We start from the raw sequence: 12044 nt of genomic DNA, 5'->3' as shown, positions 1-12044 counted from the left end.
TATATATATATATATAAATCCTAAAAAGCCAACAAAAGCCAACCATGTTTTATATGTGCTAAGAAGCTACCTCCTGGCATTTTCCTTCCGCTCTTGGCCATTTGCTGTAATTCTGGATATCACTAAGTGTCAGCAAACCAATGAGAAAATTATTTTCATCAACTATTATAGCACAAGATTGCTTCTCAGCTAGCATGAGAGATATGGTTTCCATTAGCAAGGTGCTCATTAGGACTGTCACATATCGCGTTCTCATTGCCTGTGCAACTAGAACTTTCCTAGCGAAATCATTTTCTTCATCATCAGATTCATAAAGACAGAGTGAACTCTCAAGTTTGCAGAGGTTACTCTCTTTTTGTGAAGGTTCCACACCTGAAGAATAAGTTAAGCTAGGAAGTTCAATGTTGGAGGAAGAAGTTCCTTGCCACTGCGTCATCTGGGCTCTTGCATCTTTTAATTTCTTTCTATCCTGTACCACCCCTTTGCTTGTTTGTCCAGATGTAACCCATGATGACATCCCCACAGCTCCCAAGAGGGGCAGAACTATCCGATAATCCTGTGTCAGTTCAAAGAGAAGCAGAACCGCAGTGAGAGGCACCTGACAGACACCAGCAAGAGTAGCAGCCATGCCAACCTGTGATTTAATGTCTTCCAAAATTAAAAAGAACCCAAAATTGAGGTCAAACAGTAATATTAATGATACAATTCATGTTGAAACAAAGAAATACACATCGACAATAGGAAAGATTAATCAAGACAGATGCTACATAAGCACAAGAGGATAAAGGTCAGAAACATCCATGAAATTTCGCGCAAAGACTAATGTGCCCATGGTTTGGTAATGCTTTGACCAACTCAAGGTAAGTGATTTTCTGAGAAATTTATATGAGGGCTAGAGGCAAATAACCTAAGAAGAAAGAAGAAAGTGGTTGAGAGGGGAAGAACTTATGGAATAAGAACCACAATGATGTAAACTAAGGAACTCTAGCAGCACCTTTCAACCAAAAGTGACTGAATCTCGATTCAGCCTAGATCCACAAAACAGATCATTATCGGGATACAACTGTAAATACCTAAGATATGGCAAATGAGACAGGTAAAGTCTATTATCTCTTATGTGCCCATGCACCTCTTTAGGTAGGAAGGTGCTTAAGTTTTTATGCTCCTAAATTTGAAGTGTAGATAGAGGCGAATCCAAGAGTTAATGTGGTTCCTTTAGCAATCTCAAGTTCTTTTTCTGAATAGGTAACAACTTTGTATAATAGACCAGTACTTGGGTAGTACTAAAATCCTCCTTGACAAAAGAAAGCATGAACACTAAAAGGCTAAAAAAAAAAAACAATCCTAACAAGAGTCTAAAACTTCTAGGATTGATTCTGCATCTACATGGAAGCTCGAAGTTCTTTGTACAGCAAAAATCAAATAGCAAAATATAGTCTGATTTGATCTTGTGTAAGCTACTACTTTTTTTTGGAAAATGATAACTTCATGTAAGCTACTACTTCTATCCTAAAACATCTGGAATTCCTTTCCAAAGAGTCCACCATATGCAAGCTGGGATGATCCTCCAGTCACTTCTATTTCTTGCCCCAATCCCATCCTCTTCCCAGCTTGAAAGAGTGTCAATAATCTTGCTAGGCATTGTCCAATATATGCCTCTAAGATAGATAAAAATCTTCCATAGTTGGTCAGTGATTCTGCAATGTAAAAATAGATGTTCAACTGTCTCAGCTGCATCCCCACACAAGAGTGTAACCATTATAATTTCTCTCTGACTCAACTTTTCATGTGTCACCACAACCTGCTTTGCTAGCAACCATGTAAAGCAAGCCACCTTATGAGGTATCTTAGCTTTCCAGATTTGTTTCCATGGCCAGTTAGAGTTCTGTGGACCGTGGCCCAGTCATGTTCATGATCTTATATCCTGAGGTCACTTTGTAGTGCCCTTATTATGCCCAGTCCACCACAAGCAGTCCATCGCATCCTTCAGCCCTTGGAATGATTCAAGAAGTTTATAGAGATCAACTAGTCTAGGAATTTGCAGTCATTCAACATTTTCTTGAACATCAACTCTCAATGACCACATTTCAACCACAATTTTGTTTTGATTGAGCTATAACAAACATGTCAGGGAATATCTCTTCCAGACTTCTATTACTAACCATTTATCCTCACTTGTTTAGTTACCACTATAAACTCTGATGACAGATTGACTCTTTAAAAAAGGCCACCATGTTCTTGTTAGAATAGAATAGGCATACACAATCCTACACAGAATAGGAATAGTTTATAGTCTCCTATTTGGTAAGGAATTGTATTATAGTGTCTATAAACAAATAGGGTTCTGTATGTAATAATTAAAACAACAATCTAATAATATTCTCCTTCAATATTTCTCACATAATAGATCTCTAAACAGTTACTCCATAGGGGGTGTGGACCATCCTTGGTAGCCCAAAAATCCATCTTCCCGTACTTCAATTTGATTACCTTTTCCCATTATGACTGATTCCTGAGCATACCACCACAAGCACTTCAGTTTTAAGGCCCTACTTTGATTCTTCAATTTTTTGATGCCAAGACCACATTGTTTTTACTAGTTATGAGATTTTCGATTTGACAAAATGAAAACCTTGCCAAAAGAAGGACCTTCTGAGTTTGTCCCATCTCTGGACTACACGAGAGGGAATGGGGAATAGAGATAACATGTATGTTGGAAGAGCATCAAGAACTGCATTAATAAAGGAGAGACTGCCTACCAGAGACAAATACCCGTCTTCCATCTAGACAAATTCTTCTCAGATCTTTTCCAAAACATTTCTTTAGCCGCTAATCTTTAACCAATGTTCTTTGTTACTGGAAGGTCCACTATTGCTAAACCATAACTTGAAGATAGGCTCATTTCCCGTGGAGGTAGAGAGACTGTTTTTGAAAGATCCTCGGCTCAAATGAATAAAAAGGCGACAGTGAAGAAAGATAGTAAGCAACAAGAAAATGGTGCAAAGTCTACCACAAGGGAGCAAAGACAACAACAAAATAGTGCGATAATTAATAAACAACATACTAGGAAAGATTACAGAAAACAAGAATAAGCAATATTATATGGAAAAAACAAGAACTATAATAAAACAACTATTAGAATGGCAAACACCAACTATCCTAAGCAAGACAACCCTACACTCCTTCCTATCTAATGTCACGTCCTCGGTAACCTGAAGCTGCATCATATCTTGTATTACCACCTCTCGCCAATACTTCTTCGACCTAGCTCTCCCCCTCCTCGTACCCTCTAAACCAACTCTCACACCTCCTCACTGGTACGTCTATGCATCTCCTCTTACCATGTCCAAACCATCTCAGTTACGATTCCCTCAACTTATCCATCATCGAGGTCACTCCCACCTTATCCTGAATATACTCATTCTTAATCTTCTTGCTTTTAGTATGGGCACACATCCACCTCAATATCCCGATCTCCAGAACATGTATCTTCTGGATATAGGAGTTTTTGATTGGCCAACACTTCGCGACGTACAACCATGTTGGTCTAATCATCACTCTATAAAACTCTCCTGAGTTTCGATGGTACCTTTTTATCACACAAGACTCTAGATGCTAGACTCCACTTCATACACGCCACACCAATACGATGCGTGATATCATCTTCGATAACATGACTCTTTATTTAAAAAATAATTACATGACATGACTCTTTATAACAATGTTTAATTTAACATGACTCTTTATTTAAAAAATAATTAAAACATGGCCTTTTTTTCCCTATTTGTTTTAGAAAAATAGTTAGGCTTAGGCCAGTTATAAAGAAAAAAGTAGGAGCACAAAATTATATAACAAAATGCAACTACGGGGAATCGAACCTGGCATCTTACGATTTTCTAAACAACATTGTCCGCTAACCTACATCTCTTTGTTGAGTCAAGGGTGTTCAAAACACAATATTTGACCTATATATAGAGTGTAATTTCCTAACAAAGGGTATTCGATTGACCATCCTTGCCCCAACTTAGCTCCACCCTTGCTCATTTACTCAAAATTTCCATCATAAACTGAAAAATCTGAGGTGTAATAGTAGGATAAGATTGGCGTGAGTATGTAAATGATCTTCCAACCAGAACATGAAAAAGAATAACATGACAGAAGAACGTTGATGGGTGTTGAGCATGCCCATGTAGGTAGCATATCATATTAAGCTCACCTCAAACGCATACTAAAACTTTTCTAAACAAGCTGACCTCTACGGCTGTCCTATACAGATGATTCCTAGCTATTATTACTCATATTTATTTATTTTTTGACAAAGATTACTCATGTTTATTTTATAAGTGATAGAGTCCAGAATTTCCTAGTTTGATTAACCCAAGAGAGGAGAAAGATAACATAACCTCAATCCACAACAACTTTAAACCATCTAGTTCCTATGTACTTAAATCTTGTGGAAATAAATGATAAACCACTGGGTTCAGATGGCTTTACGGCGGAATTCTTCTATGGATGCTAGAGTACTATTTGAAAGAGATATCATGGTGAAGTGACTTGAGGTTCTGCCACCCAGTGGCGGAGCCAGAATTTTTATCAAGGATTTTCAAAATATAAAGTAAAATGTACAAGCGGCTGCTATCAGGGACAGAATACACAACCTCAAGCAATATTTGCAACCCCTTAACCACTACACTAAACCTTCAACATGTATCAAAAGGTGCCAACACTTGTATATATATTTATTAAACCAAATTTCGACCTATATATACAATGTAATTTTACACCCCTGCTGCCACCTTTGGTAGAACTTAAACTCTTCATACATTATTCTGATAAGAAGGCAGTTCAAATTAATTACTCTAGTTGGTAACATTAGAATTTTTTTTTCCCAGAGTGCTCTAATTCAGATTTGATGTATTAATTCAAGGGCGATAGATTTTAGATGCTTTCCTGATTGGAGATGAACCCATTTTCAAATGGATGTTTTCTAGGAATTTTATGCAATGTTGTCGTTCAAATAATTTTTGAACATTAACTTTGGATTAAGTCATATCAAAAGGCTCACATGGTCATTCATCTACAGTTAAAGCATCCTCTTGAATCATGAATCTATAGCAAGATCATATCATGGAATGTAAGGGGAATGAAACACCTGAGTTAAACTGCCATCTTCTAGGTGGGTATGAAAGAATGGGGGTGTAATTGTGGATGTAATGGTAAGGAATGCAGGCGCGCGAGGTGGGGGGTGATCGGTGAAATATAAACATCCGGCAAGGTAAATTCAGGACATTTCCAATAACTCTGAGAGGTATGAAATATGTTTGAGATGGTGATGCAAGGTAGAGATAAAGTGACCTCGAATTTCAGAAGAAAAGATGGACGAGGGAAATAAGTAGAATTGCGTGCTAGATTCCCTTGCACTTCTCTAATTACTTTTCAATAATAAACACTCACTTATCCAGACATGTAGTACTACTTCGAACAAAAGGCAAATTCATACCAGACCATATGCTTGTGGGGATGCAACTTCCAAGATGGAGAGATGAAAGATTGGATCAGCATGAGAGATAATGTAGCTAACAATTTTCCCATATGCAGTTCCAGTAGCAGCACCAATAAATAGAGATGGAGCATAGTAGCCTCCAACCAATCCAGAGGCTCGGCATAATGAGGTTGTTACTATTTTGACGGCTACAAGCTGGAGCAACAGATCAGCAGAGAGGCCTTTCACTAGTGGCCGAGATTCTAGCAAAATATCAACATTCTCAAAACCCCAGTAGAGGACTTCAGGATATGCTAAAGCTACCAGCCCAACCAGAAGACCACCCAGCACAGGGAAAGCTGATTTTGGCGCGCCGCTGGCTGTTTGGATATTTTCCACTATTTGCAGCATAAATGATGTACAGCTTGATAGTGCCACTGAAACTAACCCGCAAAAGATACCCAGCAGAAGATAAAGCGGCAATTCTGAAACGGAGACGAACAATTAACACAATTGTACGTGCCAAAAAAGAGTTCAAAACACATTTGAACTTACCACAGTAAGTAATACCAATGACAGAAATGTGAGTCTAAGGTGATATCACAGGGAAGAAGCCTGCAGACCCCCAGGGACAATAACAAAAGGAAAAAAATGCTCGTCTCCCTCTAGTAAGGTATGGTTATGCTGTAAAAAATATATTTTCCTGTTTTGTTCACCAGTGATCTGATACTTCATTAGATAAATAATTCTGAATAAGTACTTAGAAAGAGTTATATGTTCAGCTGAAGTTTTAACCACTTAAAAAAATTTATACCTTGATTGACCTTCCATATCACCCAAAATAAGAGAGAAACATGTTAATGATAAGTCTGAGACTAATTTATTGTGTTTCGGGAACATTCCAGATATTTGGGAGAATTAATGTTCCTTATATATTGTCAGTTATTTACTTCAGCAGAGGCTTCCTATGGATTTCTTCATAGATCATTTCACATTGATTTAAGCTAAATTAGTGGAACAAGCCATAGTCAAGTTATAAGCACCGACTTATAAGAAGATAGGCTTGTTATAGAAAGTTACCGTATTGGTTTGTAAGGGTTTCCAAAGTAGTTTAAATGGTATTGGGCTACTCCATCCTTTGCTTTAAGGTTTTGGGTTAGATACTTAAATTGGTTTACATGGTACCAGAGCCAACCTTTGGTGAAATCGTTAGTGCAACTACTTTCTCTCCTCACGTTTTATCGCTCTAGGCTTCTCTTTATCAAATAAACTTGTGGAACTGCTCTAGGCTTGTCTCTCTCTCAATCAAGCCTATTGAGCCACTAACATTGTTGTAGCATATAAGTTCAATCAGTAGCCTATTGAGCCTAATCTATCTCCCTTTACGTCAGACCCAATTTTGTTGAGCCTCCTCTTTCTCTACTTTAAACAAAACGACAAAAAAAAAAAAAGTTAAATCAAATCCACCTGTAAACCCTAGAACTGGGTAACATGAGTCGAAGGGTGTTGGATAATGCTAGACTTTCGTCATCAGTTGTGTAAGGTCTCCAGTGGAGTTCAAATGGACATGGCTAATCCACCCATTGCCTTAAAAGTATTAGATTGGATAGACAAATTCTATCACAAGGGTTATCAAGATTTTCACGTGAGAAGGAAAAAAAAAGAGCATGTTTTCATTTCTATCTTCTTTTAGGTCATTTTTAGTCCACAAATTCTCGAATATATACAACATTCATATCAAAGAGCCAAAATGCAAATATGTGACATTTATTAACGAGTTCTACCTATATGATAAATTAAGGAACGTAATAACAATATGCTCCCAGGCACCTGTCCCGAGGTAACTCTCTTCCCTACTTCCTGGGGGAGGGTCTCTCTTTCCGGCACTCTTGCGCCGAACCTTTATTTCCATTCCTTCCCTTTCCTTACCTTTCTTAACTATTACCTATACGTGATAAAAGTTTTTCGAGATTCAGATCCTTCTTTCAGACTTTGCAATGGCTGACAATAGGATTTATTTCAATGTGGGTTTTAAGTCTTTCTACAACACTAAATGGAGCACTGGCAGCTCTGTGTGCTTCGAATGGGTTGAGAGGAGTAGAAAGATCAAAGATGATGAGGAGATCTTCCATGAGCAGCAAAACCATGGAATGGATCTGCTTCACTCTTAGAGAAGCTTCCAGCGATCAGAAGATGGAAAACTGCAGAAAGATAGCTGGAGCATTTGTGTACTAGGAAACATAATGAACATGGAAGATATAAGTATCATTTCCATCAACAATGGGGGTAGGTCCATACTGGTCATCCCAGAATTAGCGTTGAATGCGGGATGGCATGATATAGCATTTAAAATTGAAAAATTCATCAAATGCTCTGAAAGAATGGAAGTGCCACTCCTAGAATAACCAAAGCCAACTACCCTTATGCAAAAGCAGTTAAGGATAGTAAATGGCAATCAGAGACTATAAAGGAGGCAGAGATTACGAACAATGCTAGCATTATTTAAGTCCTCACACAGGTTGAAGACCAAGAGAATGGGCTTCCAGAGAGATGCCTAGTAGGTCATTTGGAAGGACAGATGAAGGAAAAGCCAACTTTGCTTGAGATATGAAGATGGTCGTCAACACTTTGGAAAAAGGCATTTGGAGTTAACATCAATGAAATGCATGGAGGTACGTTTCTGTTCGAGTTCCTAACATAAACATGGCAGAACAGACCCTCCAAGGGCAGTGGAACTGGAAGAATCACGGATTCAATCTAGAATGGTGGAATTCAATGGTGGGTTGTCTCCCTAATAATACTCTGAACAAGGACACATGGATTAGAACTGTTGGAATATGTCACCCCTCGAGCCTACACCTTGGACGTGGCAGGCACTCGAGAACCATTGTTGGCCCCATGCGAACCCTTGGTCTGGCTTACTTACTCAGCAGAGGACTCTAAGCATTATTACAATGACCAAATGCACTTTACTCAACTGTTTAATAAAATATCTTAGAATGTTTAAAAGTCGACATTCAACTTGGCCAAATTGTAAAGACAACTAAACTACTAAACGTAAGCCTTTAAAATAAAGAGGAATGTAGGGACACGACCCCCGATCAATGAAATACTGAAAGCAAAATAAAAGGGGCCCTCCAGAATACAAGGAGGCTCACAACTGACACTGAGTGCTCAACTAGATCAACGAGGCGCTAGGTGCTGATTCAAGTTACCTGTGTATGCATCATAAGACGATGCGGGCCAACTGATATCAATCAGTACATTAAATGTACGAGTATGCGAGCTGAAATGCTAAACATAACATATGCTTGAAAAAAATCTGAAAGGAACACTTACCTTAACTTTACTCAAATCCTAAATAACTTAACTCAATATAAAACAATAAAACATATGCAATATATAGAAAGCTTGTAAAAATAGTGGACACAACTAACTTAGTTCGTTAAAAAAATGCAATAACAAACTCAACTTTACCTATATAATAATATAATAAAGTAATATAGTGGGGAGTTTCTCTAACCAACAGCCACCACTATGAGCCTAAGTAGTAATACGTCTTGCCCACGCTGCCAGAACTATCCTATACTTTGTCGTCATATAGGACACCTCAACTAGGTGGATCCACTAGTCTATGCTAAAAAACACTTAGGATTCATCTAAAAAGTATACATGATTTATGAAGACTTGAGTTATCTGAACTTGCATCCCCATATCGCAGCTCAATGCTACTCCCAAAATGTACTTAGCTCATACATTTTTAAAACAAAACTCTTTACTCTTTCTTTGGTTTGAGATAATTACTCAAAACTTAGCTTAAAAGATCTCTTGGAAATCGGTGTTTCCCTTTCTTGCTCAAATGATGAAAACATTTTAACTCTTTGGGAATACTTAGTTCCCTTATAACTTTGAAGAACCCATTTTAAAGAAATGAATTCTTAAACTTACTCTTTAGTGAACTCAAACTTAAGTCTCAAAACAAAGCTAAAACCATTTGTGAGAGACTTTTGAAAACTTATGAGGTCGAACGGTCTGTGACCGCTCCGCTTCGCAAATAACTTTTTCTCAAATCTGAGAAGCAGGTCCGCGACGCGGCCCCACTGCCCAAATTCGCCCGACTTTTTCCTTCTTCGTTTTCAGTCCCAATTCGCCTAAACATGATGCCCAGCCAACGTACCCAAGAGCCTAACTCAAAACAACTCTAAAACTCGACAGAAAGATCTCAGAAAATTCTCAATTCAGCCCAATTAACGAATGACATCAAATTCAAGAATACATGTCAAGAACGTCAAACCTTCAACCTTTTTAGAATGAATTTCCCTAAACTAAACAGTTTGGCGCGTGGGTGAACGAACCCAATGCTATGAAAGTCCCACATACCTTGTAGGATTAATTCCTTGGCGAAATCCACAATCCAATCACACAATCTTGGCGAATCTTGAGCTTTTCTTCTCCTTTCTCCTTTTTCTCTTTTCTCCAAGCCCTAGCTTGAATTTCCAATTGACTAAATTGATCTAATTCTGATTTGACCCTAATTAACTCCAAAAAAATCAAAACAAAATAATAGGGTATGGAAAAGATCATAATACCCTTCCAAAATCCAAATTAGACTCTCCTTATTTGAACAACCCAACATTCAATGGGCATAACTCACTCATACAAACTCAGAAATCACACAATTTCCAAAAATGACTATTTCCAATTATTATCTCCTTACTAGTTATTTCAATTTGCGAGATATTACAGAATCCCCCCTCATCTCTGGTCAAAGAGAGTATTTCAAGAAATTGGAAACTTATGTGAAGGTTGGGTGGCCATAGAGGAAACACATACTAATCACGTATGTTCTCCATCCCCCTTCCATAACACCATATTTACCCGCTACTACCCCTCTTCATAATGCTTCTCCAAGACCATGAATCTCCATAACCATTTGCCCGAAATTGCTTAGTTGAAGACCTTCAAGTCGTCCCCACAGTTTAGGATACGTCACAATCTCCCACCGCACTAAGTGAAAACTGAAACATCTTTTCCCTAGCCATCGCACCCCAAAGGAAATTCTTTCCAACCTTCTATCTTACCTATCACACTGGTAAGAGCATTTAACAAGGACATAAATAAGTAGGGGATACTGAACAAAGTGTAATTCATCAGCATTTCCTTCCCCCTCTTTTGGACAAGTACCTTTTTTGTCAGTCTGCCAGCCATTTCTCTACCATCTAGATGACCAGATTTCAGACGTTGTGACTTGATGCGCCTGAGGAAGCCCAAGATAGGTAATAGGTATCTTCACCAACAATGCAACTCTTGAGCCAACAAATCAATGTTACCAATTTCCCCAAATCAATACGATCTCACACTATTCTGAGGTTGATTTTTAGTCCTAATACCACCTAGAATCAAGTCAAAACTTGTCCAATGTAGTTCAACTAGATCCCATCTGCATCACAAAACACCAAAGTATCTTTTGTAAATAAAAAATGTGCATCCAATACAGAATTGTCACCACCAACTGTGGCCTTGAAACCCTTGATATGTCTGCCTAAAACAATTCCTATCCATTATTCTGCTCAAAGCCCCTGTCACCAAAATAAAGAGCATAGGTGATAAAGGATCTCCCTGCCTCGATCCCCTCAAACTACCAAAGAAACCACATGGATTTCTATTCACCAAAATCGAGTATCTCACCGAAGAGATGCAATAATTGATTCTTTTCTCCATTTCTCCACAGTCAAAACTAATTTGATGGATACTATTGTTGAATTCCAAGATAGTAGTGCAATCCCCTCCTTTTTGGACTCTAAGGAAACTATTCTTTATTTTTTCCAATTTCCATCATTTCCTTTAATATTTTCTTGAAATAATAGGATAAAAATGATAGCAATAAGAGGGCGTGTATTCTATTAAATAGATGTACCATAGCCACTCATCTCAGGCTACCAAACTTATGGAAATGCAGTTCTTGAAGCATTACATGATTCTACTTTTATAGAAAAGTAAAATTGCATTAAGAAAGCAATGGAAGTTCTAGGTATGTGTAAAGGTCAAATTGCATAAAGGGGTTAAATGAATTTATCCTGTAGATTCTTGGAATCAATAGAACTTAGCGGAAAAATAGAACACAACTAAAAGGTAAAGCTCCTTACAAACAAACCTGACTATCTGGACAAAGGTTTACTCATGAAGGTACATTTACATTATGCTTCAGTCTATTCAAAGATTCGTATGTCCATTGAAAATAACTTCTCTACCTTCACAAGGTAGGAGTAAGGCTACATAAACACCACTCTTCCCAAACACCAAATGTAGAATTACACTATGTATGTTCTTTATATCTAAGTAGAAAATGCAGAGAACCTCGGCATACTACCAAGTATTAATATTCGAATTAAATAGGGCTACCACTAAATGGAGTAAAATGAATAGTGATGATTTGTATAGCCAATCCTAACTAGATTGTTATTGAGATGCATTTGTTGTCAGTGTTTTTAAGAGAAAATAAGGCGCAAAAAATGACAAGGTCCGTGAGGCATAAAACAAGAAGTAAGCACATACTTCTTCG

General features: G+C 37.8%; 1 protein-coding gene across 10 annotated transcripts in view; it reads right to left on the bottom strand.

The window, feature by feature from the left end:
* Positions 1-12044, bottom strand: part of LOC107026956 (chloride channel protein CLC-e) — a 37929-nt gene that overhangs the window by 18751 nt on the left and 7134 nt on the right. For 9 of the 10 annotated variants that reach the window (XM_027911973.1, XM_027911983.1, XM_027911975.1 and 6 more), the window contains exons 4-5: positions 5501-5967; positions 71-634 (exon numbers count right to left, since the gene is read on the bottom strand). In XM_027911973.1, coding sequence (XP_027767774.1) covers positions 71-634; positions 5501-5967 — 1031 coding nt within the window. Of the gene's footprint in view, positions 1-43; positions 635-5500; positions 5968-12044 lie in introns of all 10 variants that reach the window. The other variant, XM_027911987.1, reaches the window with a different exon arrangement.

The sequence above is a fragment of the Solanum pennellii genome, chromosome 1 (genome assembly GCF_001406875.1).
Source record: "Solanum pennellii chromosome 1, SPENNV200".
Taxonomy (NCBI): Eukaryota; Viridiplantae; Streptophyta; class Magnoliopsida; order Solanales; family Solanaceae; genus Solanum; species Solanum pennellii.
Note: the sequence above shows the minus strand (reverse complement) of the source record. Positions and strands in the feature narration are given on the sequence as shown.